The 26,235-nt window shown below is 41.6% G+C and overlaps 1 protein-coding gene across 1 annotated transcript in view; it reads left to right on the top strand.

Moving 5' to 3' along the window:
• The first annotated feature begins 620 nt into the window (after positions 1–620).
• Positions 621–26,235, top strand: part of MAOA (monoamine oxidase A) — a 74,137-nt gene continuing 48,522 nt past the window's right edge. Inside the window, exons 1-2 of the mRNA XM_060086532.1 lie at positions 621–693; positions 19,286–19,380. Coding sequence (XP_059942515.1) covers positions 621–693; positions 19,286–19,380 — 168 coding nt within the window. The remainder of the gene's footprint in view (positions 694–19,285; positions 19,381–26,235) is intronic.

Below are 26,235 nucleotides of genomic sequence, written 5' to 3'. Positions count from 1 at the left end.
AAGGTTCGGTACAAGAATCCATCTCGCCCTCGATGCCCAGCTTCCTCAAAATATAGGTACCAGCACCTCCACAACCCAGTAACATTCCCCAAGTGTCACTACTTGGGTTCACCCCGCCCTCAGTATCCGGCTTCCCCTGGAGTTCGGTACGAGGGCCTCCTACACCCAGTAGCTCTCCCCAACTGTCAGTACAAGAGTCCAGCCAGGTCTCCATGCCCGACTCCCCCCGGCTATCTGCACCAAGATCTGCCCCGCTCTTGGACTCTTCCCGAGAATCGGTACAAGGGTTTGCCCCGACCTCGGTTCTCAGCACCCCCGAGAGGTCGGTACGAGGATCTATCCCGCTTTTGGACTCCTCCCGAGTGTCGACACAAGAGTCCACCCAGCTCTCAGAGCTAGGTTACCCCCGAACATCGCTGGAAGAATCGGCTCCGCCCCCGGGTTCCCCGGGAGTACCAGTACCAGGGTCCGCTCCGCCCTCAGCGCCGGGCTCCGCCCGGGTATCGGTGGAGGAATCGGCTCCGCCCTCGGGCTCCCCCCGAGAGTCGGTAGAAAAGTCCGCTCCGCCCTTGGCCGGCCCCACTCCTCTACCCACGACCCCGGAGATCCTCGATCAGAGCATGGAGGGTCAGGAGAAGGCGAATAGAGTGGGACGCATGTTCGACGTAGTCGTGATAGGAGGCGGCATCTCAGGTCAGTGTGGACCGTAGCGCTATAGCCTGAGGGACCCTGGCCGGCCTGGGGTGAGGGACTTGCAGCCGCAAGGTGGCGTTTGGTGGGGGTCTCTCTTGTGCATGCGAGAGTGCAACGGTGGCCGGCCCAGGATCCTGCGAGGAGGGGGTGGGGTTGAGCCGGGTTTGCTGGTGGTGTGTGAACTAGGGGAGGCAGGCATAATAATTTTACTACTACTATGAAATACTAACATTTAATTAGCTCTTGCCGTGCAGTTATATTTAGCAGTTCACGTGGATTTTCTCAATCCTCAGCTGTCCTGTAAGGTGGGTACTTTATTCGTCCCTATTTTACAAAACCTAGAAACGGAGGTAACTCTGCAGATGTCAAATCACCTAACCGGGGAAGTGGCGATGATTTTCTCCCATTTAAGACCCTCACTCCTAATTCCTGAGGTAGCTGCTTTGCCTTCCTGATTTCATGCCCTTTGCCCTAAACAGAACATCAGTATACGGATTTTGGTAGTATTGAGTGTTATTCCAGTCCTGCTCTTCTCAAAGCGCTTTTCCTTAGAAAATTTGGTAACTGGAGAGGAAGGAGGAAGAATCTTTTAGGAAAAGGTTTTTTTTTAAAAAAAAAAAGCGGGGGCGGGGGGAGAGAGGTGGGCTCTTAGTTTTAACCTACTCCAGCCATTTTTTTTTAGAACTTGCAGAAAGTGTAGGGCATTTATTATCCAAAGGGAATCTCTCTGTGAAGCAGGGGCTGAGGGCAGATAAGGGAATGTCCTGTTTGTGTCTTTCCCCACTGCCTGAATCTTACCCTGTGATGAGCCAGCTGGCAAGCCTGGGTTCCTCTGGTCCTGGCTTGGGTTTGTAGCTGACCAGCTGAGTGATGCATAAGGCTTTCCCATATCTTCCTGGAACCCTCATCATGATTGATATATTAAATTTGTCACATGTTGTCATAATTGGTAAAATGTCTGAAATTTAGGAATTGTGTTTCAGCTCTAACTAGAGTCCCACACTAGTCTGTCCACAACCTGGGAGAATGTTAATCATTTCTGAAATATACCTGAAAGAGGGAAAAATAAGGTGGGAGGGAGTAAGTAGAGTGCCCCAAAGTAGCCATTTTTATGTATAATCCTTCTGAGGAGACTCTTTTGGGTGAAGATAGCTTTTGACTTGGCCTGTTTCGGATAACAGTCCTAATCACCAGAGAAGAGATTGGCATGAGCTGTTGCTTTGACAACTCCAGCCAGTGCCAACAAAAACATGCATGTATGTCGGAGCATCAGGAAAGCAGATCCTTGTGGAGAGTACGAAAAAGAAGTACTTCTCTTGTTTCCCTTCATTCATTTATTAGCTTATTTATTAGCTTATTTATTCATTCAACAAACACTTGTTGACTGCCTGCAATGAAGTGGACTGGTGTTTCTAAAAGCCTAGTTCTTGTATGTGAGCCTCCTAGAAGCAATGGGATTGTTCATCACTGGAAAATAACTATGATGATAATGTGTTGTGTAAATTGATTAGGAGTTCTGTCTCTATTCCCATCTCTATACCATTCATATTTCACAATTCAGGGTTCTTTCTGGGACTTTATTCTTGTCTTTTTCTTGTTCTGTGTTCCAGTATTCCTTAAGGAGCGTTTTGTCTGTTACTTTTTCTCTGCCTGATGACTGGCTGTCTCTCCCTTTCCACACTTTACTCCAAGTAGTTGATCGTGAGCAGAATTGGATTTACCATGTAGCTGATGATGCTTATGCTCTATGGCCTTACAACTGCAGGTCGCTTCTGGTTCTCATTCTAAATAAATAACCAGTTTCATACTGAATCTTGTATTTGTCTTTTTGCATTCTTTTTTTTTTCTTGAAGAGGGCACCCAAATTACATAAGCTTCAGGCTCCTCAAAACCTGGATCTTTCCACGGTCACTATTAATTATTAATTTGTTCATTTCCACTTGGGGGAAGAAGAGAGCATTTCTTGCACAGTAGTTCACAGTCCTATTCCAGAACCCAACTTCCACTTCATCAGTGACAGTGGAACAGGCACTGGGATTCCTTTAATATCATCTCTTATCAGTCAGATTTGATTTTAACACCCAAACTGACCAGAAACATTGCTTCCTGGCTGTGGTGTCTTGCCAGATGGTTCACAACTAAAATGAAAGTAGATGCAAGTCTGGCTTAGGATAAACCCTGCACACAGACTGGGTGTTTCACGAGCAGGTGAGAGGCATTACTTCCCAAGGGTTCTCGAGCTCAGAAACACCTCATCTTTGTGTGTGCTTAGCAGTATCCCATGAATTACTTAATAGTCCCCATATCAGTTTTAAATGCTTTTGGATATTTCTTCTGTCAGAACTGGCACATTTTAACATGTTACCCACATACTTATAATATATGGCCAATACTTTGCATCTGCAGTGTTATTCCTATTATATAACAAAATAGCTCCCAGAAGCGTACACATCCTCAATTCCTCAAAAGCAGTCCATATGAACAGAATTATCTTTCATTTTTTTATAACTATCTCTGCACAAAGAATAGCAGCATCTTAATATATCTCCCTTTTGTCATTAAAAATCATGGAACAGCATGTCTTACAGCCACAAAATCCCTTTTTCCTCCCACTCACCAATTAAGTAATTTTATGTACTCTATTAGTAATTGAGAAGGGAAGCCCCCACCCCGCACTCATTTGTAAGTAGTATAATGGTACCTTCAACATGCTCTGGTCCTTATCCATCATCCATCATCTATCACCAAGTCCTTTTTGAAACTTCTTTCATGCCTTCTGTGACACTACTGGATCCTGAATTTTTATCCCACACTGTTTGCTCCTTTTCCGTTCCTTTCATTGTGCCCATATTCTTGCGACCGACCTTCTACTTTTGAAATGACCTCGAGGTTCAGCTATTCATCACTTTGGGGCTCTTATGCACTCCCTCTCTTTTTCATTCTAAGGCCTCACCTTTCCCTTTATCTATAGGAAGCTGTTAAGTCTCTAGTTTGAGTCCTTTACTTTCTCCCAACTCCTGTCCCATAGCTTATCTGCTCTTGGGTATTTCACACTTGACTGTCTTATTCTTACTTCATATTCAACATGTTCAAAAGCCTCCTTGCCCTCCAACCTAGCTTCTCTTCCTCACTTCCTTGACTCTGTTCTTGGTACCACCATCCTTTCCATCATTTTTGACACATCCTTCTGTTTTATCTTATATACCCAGTCAACAGATCCTTCTAACTCCTCCTTTGGGCTGTTTCCTCTCTTGTGTCTCCCCCATCCCCCGGACAGACCCTTAACCCCTTCAACTCACCAGGTTATGACCATCTTCCCAGTGGCCACACTTTGGGCTCTCCCTTCATGTCCATCCCAGACTTGATTGTTTTAAACACTTCTTTCATCACCTTGTTCTGCTCAGGATGTTCAATAGTATATTGCCAGCCTTTCGAGCTCCACCCACCCCTCCACATATCTAGTCCCACCTTGTTGGACCAGTAGCATTTCCCACCATCCCTAACATAGCTTTAGTCACACTGCTCTCTTGTCTCCAGTACTACACCATGTTTATTTTGTCCCTCCATTCCTTCCCTGTTTTTGTTTTTTTCCTAACATGGAAGTGCTTCTCTCTGAACATTTACATCCTATCCATTCTTCAATACCCAATTAACGCTCTTTTCCTTGATCATTCTGGTTCTCTTGATTTTTCTCTCCTCTTGTGGAGCTTGTAATCTATATCTGACCATTTGAACTTATTTTATGTCCTCTTTCTTGATGTTATTTTAAATATAGCAGTTGAGTCACTGACTTTACATGCTACTTCTTACTCATAAGCTGACACGGATACAACAAGTGACAGAAACCCAGTGGTATAAGATTTTAAAATCTGCTCCTAACTGAGAATTTCTGAATTAGCTCTCTTTAGGAAGAGAGAATAAAAGGAAAAGAGGGGGGGAAAACGCCCACCTCCAGGGGACAGTGCATACTTCAGAGTCTTTGGGCCAAAGGAGTTTTTAAAAGACAGTCTAGTCCAATCACGTAAGATTTTAATCCTCTCGATGGCATCTCCTTAGTAATTATCTGGCTGTAGCTTTGAACACATCTAGGGAAAGGGAATTCTGTACCCCTCAAAGCAGCTCATTATGGGTAGGGGTGGCCCTGGGGCCTGGACTCATTCAAGCATTTTGGGAGCCTCTACCATATGCCAGGCAGTAGCTAGATCACGGGGCAAGAAGTATATAATGAGGAGTAAGAAGTGTCCTTGCCCACAAGGTGCCCCATCCTCTTGCAAGAAGTGATCAAGTGAGAAAATAATTGACATGCATAGAATGAGAGAAATATTAATATTATGAATCTGAAGAAAATGCCAGGGCCTTGAGAGATAAGTATGATTTTAACAGGTAGAAGTAAGAGGGTGGAAAAAAGACACACCAAACAAGAGAGTATGGAGGAGCACAGATACGGAGTCAGGAAGCCCTAAGTCATACATGAGTAGTGTTTAACGTAAACCCATGACGAGTTCTACTGGAGGAAGACAGTTGCCTACTGTGCCTCTAGCGATGTGATCCTGGTAGTTGCTGAGATTACCCCAGTGTGCCACATCTGCCCCACAGTTAGCCAGGGCACAGCAAAAACGCTTTCATCATAACACCAGATAGTCCTGGGTGATCAGAATTTTTCCATGTTTTTTTGAAATTAAATTCCAAGTGTCTTGGACAGAGAGCTTTTTCCAAATAGTGACTAAGCAATAGAACCTCCCTATATTTGTATCCACGAGCTGAGCTCCACTAAAAGAACTGAGAGCATAGCCGCCCGGAACACTGTGCTGTGTAAGAGCAGCTGGGATGGAATCTTTCTCATCATCAGAGACAGAAAAGCTATTTCGTAAGAAGATTGACTAATGTTCTGAATCCTGCCAGCGAGTCCACAACGTACCACAGTTTCCCTTTTTGCTGAAATACATCACCCTGAAGAATCATTTCTGCTAGGAGTGATTTAGGCATTTTAACTCAGAACTTGGCAACACATACTGTACAGTTTTGTAGTGATTAAGGAAAGCTTACATTGAAAAATATGCCACTTAGTTTCAGTGCCTTGGTTATTTAGGTACCCTGAGGTTCACTGCCAGATAAGCATGAATTTTCTGCCTTTCAGAACACTTCTTGGCCCTAATTTTGTTTTCTCAAAAAAATAAGCAAGGGTTCTTTTTTTTTTTTTTTTTTTTTTTTTGTGGTACGCAGACCTCTCAGTGTTGTGGCCTCTCCCGTTGTGGAGCACAGGCTCCGGACGCGCAGGCTAAGTGGCCATGGCTCACAGGCCCAGCCGCTCTGCAGCATGTGGGATCTTCCCGGACCGGGGCACGAACCCGTGTCCCCTGCATCGGCAGGCGGACTCTCAACCACTGTGCCACCAGGGAAGCCCGTGAGGATTCTTTTACTTCATTAACTTTTAATGTTGAAGAAAGAATACAAGAATTACATTTATTTGGGTTCTGATTCTTTGATATCTTCATAGTTGAATGAGCTTTTGGGTTTAGCTGACATTTAATGGGCAGTTTTAGCATTTGGCCAATACTAATTGATATGAATCTATACATAATACTCAGCTAATGTGAAAAATATATTTAACAATAGATCTAGGGACTTCTCTGGCAGTCCAGTGGTTAAGACTCCGTGCTTCCACTGCAGGGGGCATGGGTTCTATCCCTGGTCAGGGAACTAAGATCCCGCAGGCCACGTGGTGCAGCCAAAAAAGGAAAACAAAACAAAACCCAATAGATCTAAGTATAGTATAATTGTATAAGTATAGTATAACTATAGTATAATTGGATCATAGAGACCAATAATTAAGAAAAGGAAATGTGGAAGTCTGTTATTGGCAAATATTGGGTCATACGATCTTTGTACAGGTGTGACATACACATATTTTACATATGATAAATCTTGCCAGTATTTGGATGCAGGTACACCCAAAAAGACTGAGGTAATATTGTAGTTTCATGTCACATACAGGGGTTTGCAAGAGTGTAGACATGCAATGAGCACTGGTTTGAAGACTACATTTGCATGTATGAGATAGATTTCATAATGACAGTTACTTTTCATTTTAAATTTGAGTGATCAGAACTGCACAAAATGAACCAAAAGAAGTCAGTTACATTTTTAAATGTTGTAAGTGTTTGAGACAAGTTGATTGTTAGGACTGCTTTCTCCTTTTGTTTGAAAAATGTTTTACAGCTTTACCAGCAATTTGTGTTCTCCTTCGGGTGATCTGTTCTTTTTTTTTTTTTTTTTTTTTTCTTTTTGCGGTATGCGGGCCTCTCACTGTTGTGGCCTCTCCCGTTGCGGAGCACAGGCTCCGGATGCGCAGGCCCAGCGGCCATGGCTCACGGGCCCAGCCGCTCCGCGGCATATGGGATCCTCCCAGACCGGGGCACGAACCCGTATCCCCTGCATCGGCAGGCGGACTCTTAACCACTGCGCCACCAGGGAGGCCCGGTGATCTGTTCTTTATTATGTTCTCATCTAGTCTTATGAATTAAGGCAGCTTCAAATCTTTGAACCACAGTTCTGTCAGCTGTAAAATGAGAGGTTGGATTACGTTATGTATGATATATCTTCCAGTATCTTTTTCAGTATAGTTGGCTTCTTAAAGGTCTATGTCTTCAGCTTTCTCTTTTGGACCCTCTCCCCAACACTTCTTCCTTCCATGTTGCATTCTGGAAATGGTTTTCATCATCCATCATACTGACATCCTACACTAACTTAAATCAGGATCTGGGTCTGCCTTACAGGTGCTCGTTCACACCTTTCCCATGGCTCCTCTGAGCCTTAGTTTAAAAGCCCTTTTCTAGTTGTTGCCAGGCCAAAGGAAAGAAATCCTACTTTACAGCAATATTCAGTTGATTTATTAGGTAAGACTGTCAATAAGAACATAAAAACCAGGTGATAAGCTTTGAGAGTTGAGTTAATTACATATTCACCATGTTCAAGGGTCACAGAATTGCAGCCTGTAATAGCTCAAAGGGACCAAAACGGAGGCTCAGGAGGGTCAAATGAATTACCAAATGCCACAAAATTCTTAGTGGCATAACTTGACCTTGGAATATACCCCACCTCACTTAGGCTTGCTTTATAGGCTCATTCATAGAACTGCAGTAAACTTTTATTATTGTTTTACTTTGAGGCTTGACACTCTAAAAACTAGTGGCTTATTGTTTCACAGTAATTCATGTTTTAGACTATATTACATTGCATGTGACTGCTTCATGAACATTTTTTTTTTTTTTGGCCGCCTGGCTTGTGGAACCTTAGTTCCCCGACTAGGGATTGAACCTGTGACCCTGCAGTGGAAGCACGGAGTCCTAACCACTGGACCACCAGGAAATTCCCCTGCTTCGTGAACATTTAAATTTTAAAATATTAGGCACCCTATTAGGATGGATGACTTTTATATGAAGAATTTATTTCCTTTTTGAAAAGTCCATTCCTGGTGGTTTTAGGACAATGTATAGCAATTATTTGAATAGTTTAGATCAGTGGTTCTTAACCTTTTGGAGCAAATGTCCCTTTGAATATCTGATGAAAGCTATTGGACCTTTTCACCAAAAATAAAAGCTTTTTTTTTTTTTTTTTTTGGTGGTACATGGCCCTCTCACTGTTGTGGCCTCTCCCGTTGCAGAGCACAGGCTCCGGACGCTGAGGCCCAGCGGCCATGGCTCACGGGCCCAGCCGCTCTGCGGCATGTGGGATCTTCCCGGACCGGGGCACGAACCCGTGTCCCCTGCATCGGCAGGCGGACTCTCAACCACTGTGCCACCAGGGAAGCCCTAAAAGCATATTTTTATGCATAGCCTTTTTTTCCCTGCACCAGGCCAACATCTGATATTATGGAAACCTCTTCATTGTCACTGTCCCTATAATATAAAGATTTGGGGCTGATCCTGAGACTCACAGAATGGTGAAAAATAAGAAAAATAAGAATTCAAAGGATTTATTAGGTCATTAGACAGTTACCAGTAATGAATATGTAAATAGACAATAATAAAAACAGTCAAGAAATCTAGGCTGAAAAATAAGGCACCTGCATTTACTACCTTAAGACCATGATAAATATAACAGTGAACCTGCCATGTTTTGAAAAGAAAGAATTTGGGGAGACGATACTGGTGAAGAAAATGGAAGGCTATGGTGGTCAATGTGAGTTTTAAATAGTTTTCTAAGATTGGTGTTTACAGATTTTACGTACTGAATTGAAGCCATCGATATTAAATACACATTTCAATTTAATATGCATTTGTAATTACTTTATAAAGAACATTGGTCATTGAAGGCATCTGACAAAATTCAGACCCAAATGGAGGAGTTAAGTTCTCTTAATTTACGTTAGTCCATTTGTCTCTCCAGTGACCGTGTGAGGCATGGGACCCCTCTATGTAGCAGGGGTTACAACCATGAACCTGAAGTGCCCTTGGTGTTTGAGGTTGGTTCAGGGCTTCAGTGGTGGCACAAAAAGGGAGAAGGAAATGACAGACAGGAAAGGGTTTCATGGAGAAAATAATGCTTGACAGAAGTGCTGTGGATTTTGGATAAATTCTGAAATGTAACAAGGATGACCTTTCAGGTGACTTTTTTTTTTCAGATTAAATGAGTTAGCTGTGAGCTGTGGCTTACGTGAAAGACCTTTTTCTTGCATGTCTGCATGTATTCTTCATTCATTCATTTATTTATTCATTCAATAAATATTGATCGAGCACTCACTATGTGATTTGAGCAAAATTTATGGGTTTTGCTTTTTTCCTTCTTTGGGAACATTGCTTCTAAAACTTTAGTATGAACTGTTGTTTGACTGTACATTTTATTTTCCTTGGAGTATTCAGTCCAAGAGTCCAAATGTGCAGTTAGGTAAGAATTCTGTTGGTCAGAGATCACTTCACTGAATAATAGAAAATTAACTTAAAATATTTAATATGTGGTGTACACTATACACATTCATAGGTGGTGGTGAACGTCAAAGTTGAAGAAAAATACCACTTTAAGAAATAAACAGGAAGAACTAGGAGAGCCAGCAGAACATAAGCCGTAGCTACACTAAAACTTTGCTTCAACACTTAGCTTGTGCTCTAGGCGTTGTTCACTTGGGACCTGCCCAGGTGAGTTTATTACTGTAAATATTTGACAGTATTTTAAGAGCTGAAACCAGCTTTCCCAAAGTGCATTTTTTGAGATGTAATTTTTTTTAAGGCAAAAGGTGGAGAAATGCTAAGTTAAACGAATCTCTTCCCTGCAGGACTTATCAGAGCCTCTAATATGCCAGTGTGCACCATACACTTCCCAGAAGGAGAAACAGCATATGTCCCAACTTCCATGAACATTGATACTTTTCCCCAGAGCATCTTGAGGACTAGTATTCCATAAAACATTTTGGAAATTGCTTCCTAACCACAGTGCATCCTAGTGTGCAGCATCTGAGGACAGCAGTGTGGAGTGCCCTTGGTGTATTTTCAGTTTCAGTGAAAGAATGGGGCAAATAATGAATTAAGGAGTAATTGCATTCCCTAAGCCGTGTGAGATCCATTTATCTAAAGTGAAGATGAATGCTGAACAATAATCAAATAAATTAGGACTGTCTAGACAACGAGTCTGTGAATTCAGGGCAAATTGAAGTTAATTGTTAGCTTTTATCTATTTATCATTTGAGACAGTTCTGTCTTTTTAGCTTATCAAAAGGGATCAGAAGATTTGGCATTTTCAAAAGCAGGTAATTATTTCTCTGAAAGGAAGCACAAAATACAGATGGATATAGATATAGGTAGATAGATAGGTGATAGATAATAAGAATGGCTGTATTGTATGTATGTAGGTATTGGGGACAAGTTTGTATGCACATTGATATTCTCCATTGTCTTTTGCTAAAAAAGCGTAATACTGGTTCAGAGACCAGAAAATGTACTAGTAGTATTAAGAATCTGCAAATTTACTTGGGCATAAAGGTTTAAATGACCAGACACCCTGTCCTTGTCAGTCTTTCTTAGTTGCTTGAGATAAATATAATCTAAGTAGCATTAGAAACTTCCCCGTTGCCCTCATCCAGGTGAGCATGGTTTTCTTTTCTTGGTATGTGGTTCCTCTGTGCATTGCAATGAGTGTTTGAGCACCTGCAACACGGTAGGCTCTATTCTAGGGATGCAAAGGTGTCTAACACATATAACACACTAGTTAAGAGGCAGATCTCTGGGCAAGAGGTCATGTTGCCTTGGACAAGGGCAAAAGGCCACAATGGTTTGGACAAGAGTGGCTAAGATTGCAGTGGTTGGAAGCAGCTGATGTATATAGAGTGCCAGGTGGTGATGTGTGCTAAGAAGAAAAATACAGCAGCTTGTGACAGATGATTATATCACTTGTCCGTATTGAAAGTGGGGTCACTGGACATTTTTCATGGGGAATATGCTACATTTCAAGGTTTGTTCTAATCATTTGTTGTAGAAGGAAAATCAGTAGTTGAAGGGTAGCACGAGTCAAATGGACAAATTTCTCTTTTTTCATAATGTGAATGTACTTGAAGTAAGGTAAAGGAAAGAGCCCTTGGTGAGGTAGAGAAGGCAGGGGTACAGATTTATAGCCCAGGAAGCAAAGGACCATTTCCTCAAAGCCTTTGTTGCTGATATTAATTCCTTCTCCAGGTGTGCTGTGTGGCTTAAATCATTTCCTATCCCATTTCTGTGGGGATGTAACCATCTCAGGACATTGGAAGCACTGCAGAATCTGTGGAAACACAGTTTCCATGGGCAGTGGCTTTAAGAAGCTGGAGCTTGGTTTGAGGTTGCCATGGCAACAGCACTGCTGGCTGGATACATCATCTCACCCAGGCTCTCCTGATCTAATAACCAGGATTAACAATTGCCTGAACTCTCATATGAGGTGTGCTTTTAGCAGACTTGGTTTTGGTTTTTTTTTAAGCCTCTCTAATAAATCCATTGACCTATTTTATGTTGGTTTCTCTAAAACCCAAATGGTTGAAGAGAGAGAAACCAGAAGAGGAATTATATTGTTGGGTTTTTCAAAATAAATTTATGTATTTTATTTGTTTATTTTTGGCTGCATTGGGTCTTCGTTGCTGGGTGCGGGCTTTCTCTAGTTGCAGAGAGAGGGGGCTACTCTTAGTTGCGGTGCGCGGGCTTCTCATTGTGGTGGCTTCTCTTGTTGCGGAGCACAGGCTCTAGGCGCGGTTTTCAGTAGTTGTGGCTCGCGGTATCTAGAGCGCAGGCTCAGTAGTTGTGGCGCACGGGATTAGTTGTTCCACGGCACGTGGGATCTTCCCGGACCAGGGCTCGAACCCGTGTCCCCTGCACTGGCAAGCGGATTCTTAACCACTGCACCACCAAGGAAGCCCACATTGTTTTAAACTCATTATTCCTATTTAAAATACTTAATTGCAAAGTGATGAAAGTTTCTCTTGTGCCATAATCTGCTATTTTCCCTATTTCAGGATTTTGCATTTTGAAAGTGATCAGATCCTTATATACATAATAGGGGTTTAACAAACTCTGTGCATTTAGCTTCTCCAGGCTCTCTACTGTCACAGAAAACCACAGGACATTTGGGAGTTCGGGGCTCTTTTCCTCCTAATGGGCTCAGTTTGCCATGATTTGGGAGAGGAAGAGCTCTTGGTGCAGGGGCAGGGATATTTTGCCAGTGCCCACTTAGACCTCTTCCTTCAAACACACCCATGGGAGATTCACAGGCTAGACACTAGGGCACTTGAGAGTCTAGGACACCAATGAATCTCATACACTTGCCGATCTAATAGACTCTCTCCCAAACTTGTTTATCCTTCCCCTCTCTGACCTGAGGCCAGGAGTCTATAGGTCTGACAGTGTGTGTTGGAGCCAGCTTCTACTGTCATGAAAGGACTGATCCTGATTGAACACTTCTCTTCCCAGTTTCACGGTCAATGATATCACATTGGTAGTAATCACACTGGTGATTTTGAATCAGCCATGTGGAGAGTGTATATACACCATGGAAATCCAAATGCTGCAAATCAGGAGTCCCCTCCATCCCCTGAGGCCAGGGATGGTTGTTAACCATTTACCAGCATGCCCCTGTGCTAAACCCTTTCCCTGTCTTGGAGGTGGGGAGGGGTGCCAAGAGAGGTGGGTGGGAAGCAGGCTTCTTCTATTGTCCTAGATTCTGTGTGGCCATTAAATGATAGAAAATGAATGACAGGAAGAGCTATAATGCACAATGCTCTAAACTTTGGCTAATCTATATTTCTTTGGAACAAGATGAAATAGGTTTAATATGAGATTTTCTCTTTTCATAACAAATATTTGATTTGAAAGTAAAAAAATATTTGATCATAAAATCTGTTTTTTAGTAGCTACATTGTATTTGGTGACTTATCTTCAGACTTAAAAACTTTTTCTTTTCTAACAATTTTATCCCATTTACCAAAAAAAAAAAGACAGGCTTTTATTTATTTATTTTGAAATTTATGTCAAAAGCCCTTAAACTAATCTGTGGAGTTGACATACGATTTTTTTTCTATAAGTGATTACTGAATTTTGTAGTGAGGGGAGGGTAGAATGCATAGTGATACACAGAATAATAACAAAAAAGAATTAAGGAATATAATTCAAGATGCCTGCTTCAAGATGTAAGCAGACATTATCTTAGTTTTTTTTTTTTTCCATTCGAATCAACAGACAGCCACAGTCAATATATTAGAAAAAGCCTTTCTGGACTGCAAGTGTTTGCCTGTGCTTTATTTATGACTTACTGAGTTATTTATTCAAAATTAGTTATTAGTTATTATTCAAAAATAACTTTTTCTAATGGCATCTTGATTGTATTTCCATATTCTGTATTTTCTAGCTTTAAATTATCATGGAAGTTCCTTATCAGAGTCTTCTTCACAATAAACATGCAAACAGAAACATTACCCCCCCCAATTTATTCAGCATCTTAAAAAAATATTTTTCTAAATGACTTAAATCTTCCCCCTTCAAATTCCAAGACCTTTTGGAAACCATTTTTCTGGAATCCCTTTTAAATGTTTTAAACATGTTCCTTATTTCTCAAACTAAGAGCTTAAACTTTCCTTGCCAAGATAGGGCCAATCATTTTCCTGTAATGCAGAGACAACCATTTTATTTTTCAGCTTTTTTGTTTGTTTGTTTGTTATTTTGGGCATTTTTTTAACATCTTTATTGGAGTATAATTGCTTTACATGGTGTGTTAGTTTCTGCTGTATAGCAAAGTGAATCAGCTATATGTATACATATATCCCCATATCTCTTCCCTCTTGCGTCTCCCACCCTCCCTATCCCACCCCTCTAGGTGGTCACAAAGCACCGAGCTGATCTCCCTGTGCTATGTGGCTGCTTCCCACTAACTATCTATTTTACGTTTGGTAGTGTATATATGTCCATGCCACTCTCTCACTTCGTCCCAGCTTCCCCTTCCCCTTCCCCGTGTCCTCAGGTCCATTCTCTAAAACGTCTGTGTTTTTACTCCTGTCCTGCCCCTAGGTTCTTCAGAACCATTTTTTTTTTAGAATCCATATATATATATATATATATATATATATATATATGTTAGCATACAGTATTTGTTTTTCTCTTTCTGACTTACTTCACTCTGTATGACAGACTCTAGGTCCATCCACCTTTTTAATTTTGTTTATATCCTTAAATGCCAAAGTGCGAAACGACCTTTGTCACTGGTGTGCTCATTTGTCCTGGCTCAGCTAGCCCTGCTTCCCTCTCCTCCTTTAGCCTCTGGAGTAGTGTTTATTTACTATTGGCACTGAACCCCACTCACCAAACTTGTTGAGAATTACACACTAGATTCAATTTTATTAAGGCTGCAGCCTTATAAGTGAGGGTGTAAGAAGTAAAAATTTTCACTTTTCAGGAGACTTTGTTGTGGGCATATCAGGCACTTGGTATCCTTATCTGGAACATGGGGTAATGAAATCTATTCTGAAGAATGGTTGTGAGAGGCAACAGGAAAGGCACCTGAAATTGATCTGTAGGATGTAAAGTGCTAAACCAACTGCCAGGCTGCCTCTGGGGGCTGGACAGCTGCAGGTCCCACTGCGGCTGGAATTCAGAGCCACCTCTGCTTCTCTTTAGAAGAGGAGCTACTCGAGTAATTCTGGCAAACCCAAGGGTGTTTTTATCTATCTAATTGGTTTATGGTTAGATTGGCTAAGGGGCACTGGGAAGAAATTCAACTTTTTGCATCTTGAGTTTCTCTGCTTTTAAATATAGAGTGGTGCTTTGAGCCTAAAAATTATTCAAATCTTTTGACCTAGTAATCTGCGTTCTAAGACTTAATCCTACAGAAATAGTCAGACATAACAACAAAGATTTATGCATAAACATGTTTTTCATCACACCTTCATCCTTTTTTTTTTATCATGGTCAGCAGAAGAAGCCTTTGGCTGTGTCCCGGAAAACACATTGCACCAAGGTTTGCAGACATTAGTTTGCATTTATTTAAATGGTCACGGGATGCCTTTCTTTGTGAGCAGATTCCAAATATTCGTTGCACACCTAAATCTTGGGTGGACGTCAGCAATGTAAGGGTACACTGTACTTGAAGGAGTCAAACATTAGCAGACAGCAGTGCTGGATATTATGGTTTAGCCTCCCTGCATTTTAGATCTTACAGACCCAAACTCATCCTTGACTCTGGCTATGTATATTTCATACCATTCTGCATATGAACAAAATACTGTTGTCAGTCTGGCTTCTCTGAGAGCAGACATCAAGACATAACTAGCCATGTAAGAGGTTTATTGTAGGAAAAGCTGGTGAAGGGTAAAGGAGAGAGAGAGCAGGAGGGGGCAAGTTGTTTTAAAAAGCAAACAAACAGAAAAACCCAGGGTACTCCTGTATAAATCCTATAATCTAGATTTTGTTGATTGCATCCCAGTGGTATTATTTAACATGTTTTTCTGGCCCCTAAGTATCAGATCTAGAGGCTGGATCACATTAGAATTTAGTTTGTTTGCTCCTTCCCTTTCTCCCCACCCTCCCTCCCTTCCTTCCTTCCTTCCTTCCTTCTTTCTAACTACTTCATACATGGTGGTATGTGCTTCCATTAAGAGGCAAGTAACATCTGGTTATCTCTTTTTTTTGTCATGTTAGCAGCTGTTGACAATCATTGCACCAGATCTATTAATTCATTAGGGGTTGCAAAATGCTGATGTTCTAATTATTCCTGTCTTCACTTATTAGCTAGCATACTTTTATACAGCGAAACCTCCCTTTGTTAGCTATTTGGTTGCTTCAAGGTTTGGTGCAAATAAGTAGGGCAGAATGAATGCCAAATTCTTTTTTTTTTTTTTTTTTTTTTGCGGGACGCGGGCCTCTCACTGTTGTGGCCTCTTCCATTGCGGAGCACAGGCTCCAGATGTGCAGGCTCAGCGGCCATGGCTCACGGGCCCAGCCGCTCCGCGGCACGTGGGATCTTCCCAGACCAGGGCACAAACCCGTGTCCCCTGCATCGGCAGGCGGACTCTCAACCACTGCGCCACCAGGGAAGCTCCTTTTTTGTTTTTTTTAATGATAAGTTGGTTCCTTAGCATTCTCCAAAGGTGACCAGTGAGAGGTTTTGTTTGTTTGTTTAGTATTATTACGAGTGGATTTAAGTCATTGCCTTTGTTGTTATTTATTTATTTATTTATTTATTTATTTATTTTTGGCAGCGTTTGCTCTTCCTTGCTGCGCGCGGGCTTTCTCTAGTTGCAGCCAGTGGGGGCTCCTCTTTGTTGCGGTGCACGGGATTCTCATTGTGGTGGCTTCTCTTGTTGCAGAGCACGGACTCTAGGCACACGGGCTTCGGTAGCTGTGGCACACGGGCTCTGTAGTTGTGGCTCACGGGCTCTAGAGTGCAGGCTCAGTAGTTGTGGCGCACAGGCTTAGTTCCTCCACAGCATGTGGGATCTTCCCAGACCAGGGCTCAAACCCGAGTCCCCTGCATTGGTAGGCAGATTCTTAACCACTGTGCCACCAGGGAAGTCCCTGTTATTTTTACTTGATACTCAAATTGTTCCATCTCTAGCCAGTGAGAGTTCACCTAGGTAGGTTTCTGAGCCTTTTTGTCATACTCCTCGTGGTCTCTGTTAGCCTCCTTGCTTTCTGGTGACTTGAGATTCCAGACCCATCTTGTACATTTCCTGCCCTAAATTTGCACTTAATTTCATTGTTCTTTCATCTAAATTTCCTGATCTCCAGGCCCAAAACCCTGGATCTCAGTGACAGCAGCCTGATTACTCATTTGCTTTATTCCACATTACATACATAATGGCCTCAAAATAATAGTTCTAATCCTAGCACCCACAAAATGATTACTGAACAAAATGTTTGCAGCTCTTTTTTGTCTTTAGGATATATACCATTAGAACTGTCAAGTTACTGAGTTTTAAAATCACTAAGAATAGTTCCTCTCCTCAACCACTGGTATACATATTTAGGTATCATTTGTATCATTTTACTAAACTTATCCCTGGTGTCATTCTTATTTCTCTTTCACCCTAATATTCTAACTTTTTTTTCTCCTTGAAGTATATTTATCTGTGTAGTCTGCTTCGTATTTTTTGTAATAGGAGGATAAAGATAACTAGGTATAAGATAGCATTTGAAGTGCAAAAATGTATTGATAGATTTTAAAATGTATATACAGACATTTATTTCCTTACTCTGTGAGCTGAGCAGTCCCACAAGCAATGATAGCCCAGTAGTGATGGGCACACCTAGAGCCCAGATCTTGCTTTCTTTCTTTTTTTTTTTTTTGCGGTATGCGGGCCTCTCACTGTTGTGGCCTCTCCCATTGCGGAGCACAGGCTCTGGACGCCCAGGCTCAGTGGCCATGGCTCACGGGCCCAGCCACTCCACGGCATGTGGGATCTTCCCGGACTGGGGCACGAACCAGCGTCCCCTGCATCGGCAGGCAGACTGTCAACCACTGCGCCACCAGGGAAGCCCCCCAGATCTTGATTTCTAATACTGTTCTCCAATAAAAGGAACCAAGGCTCACTGAAGAAATAGCTGATAGTAGGGCTGGGCAGAGAAAGACAAGATGAGCCTGGAACATCTCTTAATGCCAGAAAGTAAGGAAGTGCTCAAACACACGCATACACACAAAATGATGAAGGCACATCAAAGGGACACAAGAGCCTCCCAGTGACCAAAGCTGAAACAATTTGAGCAACAAAATAAATAACATAGTATTGGACTATAACCCAAAGTATAAAACAACTATGTATGACTCCATGGGGATATAAGTCAGTGGTTAAATAAATAAATAAATGGGAGAGAAGAGGCAAATCTCCTGTGCAGATGAATTTCAAATCATTTATGTCAATACTCCGCCCTCAAGGAAGTAGGACATACCTCCCTACTTCTTAAGTGCAGGCTGTACATAGACTTCCTTCCAAAGAGTATAGCATGGAAGGGGAAAAAAAGAATAACTTTACAGTGGAGAAACCTGGCAAACGTTACCTCAGCCAGGTGAGCAAGATTATCATCAGTGATAACTCATGTTGATAGCATGTACCCTTGATATAATGTTAATCCACAACATTTTCCTCTACTTTTCTGGTATTACTATACTTTTGTTTGTTTGTTTTTTGCCTTTTTTTGGCTGTACTGTGTGGCTTGCGGGATCTTAGTTCCCTGACCAGGGAATGAACCACGGCCACGGCAGTGAAAGAACCAAGTCCTAACCACTGGACTGCCAGGGGATTCCCTTACTATACTGGGTTTAAAAACCTGTCTTTTACGGGCTTCCCGGGTGGCGCAGTGGTTGACAGTCTGCCTGCTGATGCAGGGGATGCAGGTTCGTACCCCGGTTCTGGGAAGATCCCACATGCCGTGGAGCGGCTGGGCCCGTGAGCCATGGCCGCTGAGCCTGCGCGTCTGGAGCCTGTGCTTCGCAATGGGAGAGGCCACAACAGTGAGAGGCCCGTGTACCACAAAAAAAAAATCTATCTTTTATGAAGGTTTTTGTTTATGAGTGAAAGACTGTACTCAGCTTTGAGCCAATAAATAAAGTATGAAACATGGTTCCTGCCTTTGGTAACTTTTAATCTAGCGGGGAAAACATGATATAGCAAGCATGTAATCCAGGTATAAATGATAGGAGGTCATTATAGGGGGGTTTTAAATTGAAAAAAGCACAGAGATACTGGGGGCTGGTGTAAGCCAGGGGGAATTTCCAGGAAAACATACTTCTGTTTACACAATCAGGATTTCTAGAAGAGTGGCATGATAAGGGTTGATTTAGGGGTTCAACAAATTCCCTTACATATGATTATCACCAAAACCCCAAAATATATTTTTTAAATTATTACATTTTTTCAACCAACCTTATGATAGATAATAAAATTAACTTATGATACATAATGTAATATATGCTAGATTATAAAATTGGTGGCTTAGTTCATCACAGTGTGCTCAGAATTTATTAGATAGCACAATCAATGAATTGTGTCTGATACCTGCATTTATATTATATGTAGACCTGTTTAAATGTTGAATGTTTCACATTTAGGTGTTAGTATGTTCCTCGACTTTGTTTTCCTTTTTTTTCCTTTTAGGATTATCTGCCGCCAAACTCTTAGCAGAACATGAAGTTAATGTTTTGGTTTTAGAAGCCCGGGACAGAGTTGGAGGAAGAACATACACAGTGAGGGTAAATGATTTTAATACTTACGTATAAAATCTCACACAAACTAGAGATGGGGGTCACTGGAAGTCACAGAGCTGGAGGAAATCTCAAGAGTTTATGCAGTTAAGCCGTTGGTCCTCCATAACCCTAAACTACTGCATTAAATAAGTATCTGTTCTTTTCAACAAGCACCCACCAAAGAGTGACAGCTTCTGACCTTCAGTAGCTTACATTCTAGTGAAGAAAACAAATGTGAACAAATAACTTCAATACAGCGTCATCATTTCCATACTAGAGACCTAAATAGAGTATATAGCGTCTCAGGTGAGGTTACGGTTTGGCTGGACTTGAAGTGACTGTACATTCACCACACACACACACACACACACACATACACACACACACACAGACATACACACACAGTATAGGTTCCTTATTTATTTATCCAAGAATCCACAACTTAACAGAAGTGTGACCACAGTAAGCAGAGGCAAATGTAGCATATTTCTGTGTAGCTTTTTCTTTAGTCCTTGTTCCCTAAGAGGTGTGCTGCTCCGGTGGGGTCAGCTAGACATAAGGAAGCCCAGTTCTTGCTACATCACTGCCTTTTTATACTTGGGCTTACATCACCATTTTGGAAAAATGCATGCCAACTGGTGTTTACTACTATTTGAAGAAATGGTTGCAGGATGTTAAAATCTGGAACTGATGAAAGTACACAGGGAAGGATGTAAGGTAGAAAGGAAGTATGGACAAAGATGGAAGTTTGGGGAACATGCAGATTTAAAGGGGGTGCAGAGGCAGAGGAGCCAGAGAGAAGCAGTGGAGGCTGGGGAGGAAGACCCGATTAGGGCGGTGCCATGAAAATCAGCAGAGGAAAGAGAAGGGATGATAAATCGAATCAGATGCTAGGGGCATTTGACACAAGATGAAGGCTGAGTACGGCCCTTGTGTTTGGCATTGAGACGGTCACTAATGAGCCCCCTTGCTAGAGCACAGAAACAGAGCGCTCAAGGCTGGGGATTGGCAGTAAGGACAAAACCAGACTGTTGAAGTGACTGGAAGGAGAGGAAGCCTCTATCTAATTAGAAGATGTGTCAGATTTATAACAGAGTGGCTTATGCAGTGATAATAACAATGGGTTAAGCAATACAAACATTCAGTTATTTTACATAAGAAGAAGTCTGGTGGTAGGTAGTCCAGGCTGGGGCAAGGGTTCAGCTTTGTCATCGGATCTTTAGGCTCTTTCTGTCTTTCTGCTCAGCCATTCTTTTAATGTTGGCTTATTGCCTAATGGTAACCAGATGGCTGCAGCATCTGTCAGCATCAAGTCCTCATTCAAGGCAGCAAAGAGCGTGAAGAGGCGGGCCCAGTCTTATCTGCAACAAAGCCTTTCCTTTACCAGAAGACCCCAGCAGACATTTGCTTTAGTCTCATTGGCTAGGTTTGGGGCACACAGCTACCCTGAGCTGCTAGGGAGCCTGGGAAAGCAAGTCTTTAACATTTCCAGGCTGCATAATAGAAGCAGGCATGGGAAAGGGGGAATATAAATGGATATGAAATAGCCAACCAACATCTGAACTAGGATATTGTACCAGCCGTTTCAGTCACACCAAGCCAAGCTCCCCTTCTGTCATTCACTTTCTGCCTTTTTAGATGTACAGGGATGTATCATAAGCCTATTTTTACCTTGCTCAGCTCTAAGAGTACCCTACAGCCTTGCTACTCAAAGTAACCTGTGGGCCAGCAGCCTCTGAATCACCCTGGAACTTGATAGAAATGCAGAATCTCAGGTCCTGTCCCAGACCTGCTGAATCTGACTCTGCATTTTGATAAGATCCATAGGGTATGCTACAGAAGTGCGGCTCTTTGGTGTATGCTCCCTTGCTTTAAATTAATGTGAATCCAGATTAATTGCATTTGGAGAATTTGAGTACCTCCTCAGATGTAGTCCTCTGAGAGGCTATTGGTCTGGGAGTGAGGAGACTGGGATTCTGGCCCCTGTACTGGCCCGACACACTGTCATACCTTGGGTAAGTACTATTAGCACTTTACATGTCACTTTTCTCATCTGGGCAGTGAGATATAATCTAAATGTACTTGAAGCTCCCTCCAACTTCAAGTTCTAATTGAAGGCAATGTGTTGTAGTGCAAAAGAAAGATTGCATATTCTGCCTGTACCAGCTTGTTAGATATGCTTCTCCTGTCATTTTCTGAAAAACATTCCTTTATTTTGGAGATAGGTATTAAGTTGTCCCTTTGCCCTACTTTTCTTATCTCTAAAACTGTTTGGTTATTACATAGGAGCATCCGTCGTGTTACAGATTTTTCAGTTAAGAACAAGTTTCTTTGTACAAGGGAAATGAGAATTCCAACATGCTTAGCCCCATCTACGTTATTGTTCCAGGCTGCTTTTTCTTGCTACATCATTTATATATGTCAGCACCATACAGGAACTATTGCGTATTAGGCATCATATTAAAATTCCCTTTAGGTATGTGAGAGAGGAGCTCTGAAATGCTTAGAAAGTAGGACTTGACATCTATAAGATTTCAAATAAATAAAAGGGAAAAGCGGGGGGGGGGCTTTACAAAGCAGGGACAGAAATGGTATTTAATCAGAAACTGAATTTAATATTCTTACAGTTGCTTCTACTAGCATAATCAATTAGGATTTGGGGAGGAGATGCCATAAAAATTACTCTGGATCTTTAAGTATCGAAATGTCAAATTTGATATTGTCACTTGGCAACTGTTCAGATAGATCTTCTATTTGTTCAGAGCTTCCCAATTTTTTCTAGTGTGATTCCCCCATAATTCTTCAGGACCAAATTAATTAAGTTGAAATGCCTGCAAGGCTACCACAGGGTTGGTGTATTTGTTTCCTAATATAGTTGCGTGTTTGTGGCCTCTTCAAAGACTGAATAATGAGATCAAACGCAAGACCCTAAAGACTGAGGGGCAACATAGCAGAATATGGTATTACAGTTCCAGTATATTCATGCTGAATCTGGGACACCTCCTTTCAAATGTTTCGACTTTGTAAAGAAGCATTCTGTAAAACGCCTCATGCTTTTTACTACTTCACTTAGGATTATTTACTTTAAATAGTGTCTGTGTTCTAAAGACATCTTTTTTGGAAACTCCCAAGAATTCTATTACTGTCTTTGTTAAATTTTATTAGAATACTGACTTCAGTTTTGTGCTTCCTGTCTTAAAAAGGATGTTGGAGACTAGAGAAGGTTTGGAGCACAACACCAATAGTCAGTAAAAGGGAGAGTTAGGATTATATGAGGGACAGATGAAAGAAGTCAAAGGAACAGATCACTTCTGGTATTATGGCAGAGTGGAAGCCTGATTGACTCTCCCTCTTAAAATAAAATGCTGAATAAAATATACTGTGCTGGGGGGCTTCCCTGGTGGCGCAGTGGTTGAGAGTCCGCCTGCCGATGCAGGGGACATGGGTTCGTGCCCCAGTCCGGGAAGATCCCACATGCCATGGAGCGGCTGGGCCCGTGAGCCATGGCCGCTGAGCCTGCGCGTCCGGAGCCTGTGCTCCGCAACGGGAGAGGCCGCAACGGGAGAGGCCACAACAGTAAGAGGCCGGCGTACCGCAAAAAAAAAAAAAATATATATATATATATATATATATATATATATATATACTGTGCTGCCCTGAAGTTAGAAGTTTGCAGATCTCCTGGATGTTGAACAGACATCTCAAACTTCACACATCCAAACTGAATTTCTTTTCTTCTTCATCCAGAACACTATTCTAGGGACTTCCCTGGTGGTCCAGTGGTTAAGACTCTGCACTTCCACTGCAGGGGTCACGGGTTCGATCCCTGGTTGGGGAACTAAGATCCCGCATGCCGTGTGGCATGGCCTAAATAAATAAAATAAAATAAAATAAAAATTAAAAGCTTATCCCCAGCACAAGAAACCATGAACAAAATGAAAGGCAGCCAACCAGTATGGTAGATAATATTTGGAAACCATCTATCTGATAAGGGGTTAATAACAAATTATAAGGAACTCATACAACTCAATAGCAAAATAAAGCAAAAGAAACAGGGGCTTCCCTGGTGGCGCAGTGGTTAAGGATCTGCCTGCTAATGCAGGGAACATGGGTTCGAGCCCTGGCCCAGGAAGATCCCACATGCCACGCAGAGCAACTACGCCTGTGTGCCACAACTACTGAGCCTGCGCTCTAGAGCCCACGAGCCACAACTACTGAGCCTGCGTGCCTAGAGCCTGTGTTCTACAACAAGAGAAGCCACCACAGTGAGAAGCCCACGCACCGCAACGAAGAGTAGCCCCCTCCCGCCGCAACTAGAGAAAGCCTGCGTGCAGCAAAGAAGACCCAACACAGCCAAAAATAAACAAACAAATAAGTAAATAAATTTATATTAAAAAAAGAAACAAATCCAATAAACTCATTAAAAAAAAAGAACACTATTCCAGCAGCCTTCCTGGTAAAGGAGGATGGCAACTCCCAAAAAAACTCGGGAGTCATGTTCAACACTGTGAGACCCCACATTCATTCTGTCAGGAAATTCTTTTGGCTCTGCCTTCAAAATATACCCAGAATTCAACCCTTCCCTCTGCTTCCATGATGCCCACCTGTGGGAGCCACCATGATCTCTAGGGCAGATTATTGCAATAGCCTCTTAAATAATTTCCCTGCTTTTTACCCTTGCCCCTTATAATCTAGCCTTAGTGCAACAGCCAGAATGAGCCTTTCAAACCTAAGTCAGATCTTGGCACTTCTGTGCTCAAAACCTTTCAAAGGCTGCCGTTCTCACTCACAGTAAAAGCCAGTGTCCTTTCAATGTCTTGTGACGTGTACCATGATCTGCCCCCTTCCCCCCCCCGGCCCTGCAACTTCTCTACTCTCATCTCCAGTTCTCTTTTCCTTGCTCACTCTGTTCCAGACACATTGGCCTGTGTTTTTTGAACACACCAGGCAGATTTCTCCCTTAGAATCTTTGCAGTGGCTCGCTCTTCTGCCTGGAATGCTCTTGTCCCAAATATGCACATAGATAACTCCCACGCCTCCTTCAAGTCTTTTACGCAAATATCACCTTTTCTCAGAGGCCTACATGTCCCTTGTATTTGAAGCTGAAATCTTCTGAAACTTCTCTGCAGTTTCAATCTGCCTTGTCCTTCTCTAGTTGTTTTTTTTTCTTTTTCACTGTTGTTATCAACTTCTAAGATACTTATTTATTATGTTTGTGGTTCATTTTCTGTCTCTTCCGACTAAATGAAAGCCCCTTGAGAGCAGGGATTTTTATTTTGTTCACTGATGTAACAGAAGTTTCTTGAACAGTACCTGGCACCTTGTAGGCACTCAAGATATAGTTGTTGAATGAACTAATGAATCCCCAAAGCAAAGTAAAAACATGAAGCCTATGGATTAAATGAGCTCAAAATTTGACTTTCACCTTGAATGTCTACTGAACCCTGAAGACTCTGCAATTCCACTGTGATGGCTGTATGGCATGCAGGGAACAGGAAATAAAATCCAGAACCTGTTGAAGGTAGCGAATTTAATAGGAAACACTCCAAATTGGAATCCCCTGTGCTATACTCTGTACATGAAAGTGAAAGAGAAATAAACCTTACCATTCTAAAAGGGAGAAAAATAAAGCTTGCCTTCATCCATGGCTTCAATCTAAATTTACACTACCTATATGGTGTGGAAAACCATGGACAGAATATTTAAAGTGCCAAGGTGGCTGGCAGAAATAGACTCAAATCATTTCCACCCAGGCCTCAAATAACTTACACAGAAAAAGTTCTAAGGAAAATCAGCAACTCATAGTCAAAAGTGACAGCATACAAGGAAACAAGGCACTAAAGGAAAATAAATAGAAAAAATGATCCAGAAAGATTTTGCAATAGTTGAAGTATACACAGAATAAAAAATTACTGTAGCATGTTTTAAAGAAAAGACGTGCTTAAAATTAGCAGCAGGGAAAAGAAACTTAAAAAAATGATCAAGTAGTTTTAAAATAATTTCTAGAAATGAAAATGTACTGATTAAAATGAAAAAACTCAGGGACAGATTAAACAGTGTATTAGACACAGCTGAAGTGAATGAGTGAACTAGATCAGAAGGAATTATCTATAATGCAGTTCAGAGATAAAGATTGGATTATACGTTATGTGGGGCAAGGGCAGGAGCAGCTAAGACATGAAAGATAGTGTTATGATGGTATGAAAAAATAATGGCTGAGGATTTTCCAGCATTGTTGGAAGATACCAGGAAACCTAACAAATCCACAGCGTGAAAAAGGAAAAGAAATTCTCACCCGGACACAGAAGCTGCAGTATACCAAAGAAAAGAGATCTTAAAAAAATTCAAGTCTAAAAGTAATTTTTTTTAAAAAAGAGAAAGACAAATTATGCATACTCTGAAAAAATCAGTAATTAGACTTATGAGTGACCCTTCAACAGCAAAAATAGATGCCAGAAGATAAACAATATCTTCACTGTTCTGAGAGGGAAAGAGAAAATAACCAGAATTTGTTACTTGCTAGAACTATCTTTTTATCAGACTGACAAAAATAGAGAGTTTAGGACCCAGATTAGAGGAAATTATAAAGGCTGTGTTTTAAGAAGAAGGAAAATGATAACAAATAAAAGGTCTGAAATTTAAGAGGAGACAATGAGCAAAGATACTGGTAAATATTTAAATAAAATTCAGCAACATCAACAGAATAAAACAAAATAACGTCAAATTTGTTGGGAGACAAATAAACCTGAAGCAAGGTACTTTTATGGTTTACAGATTAGACGAAGGGTGATCACAGTTGATGCATGAAGGTTTTGTATTTTTCAATAGAAAGACAATATATTGATAAACTTTAGAATATAT

Source organism: Mesoplodon densirostris, chromosome X, assembly GCF_025265405.1.
Source record: "Mesoplodon densirostris isolate mMesDen1 chromosome X, mMesDen1 primary haplotype, whole genome shotgun sequence".
Lineage (NCBI taxonomy): Eukaryota > Metazoa > Chordata > Mammalia > Artiodactyla > Ziphiidae > Mesoplodon > Mesoplodon densirostris.
This window is presented reverse-complemented; position numbering and strand designations above follow the sequence as displayed.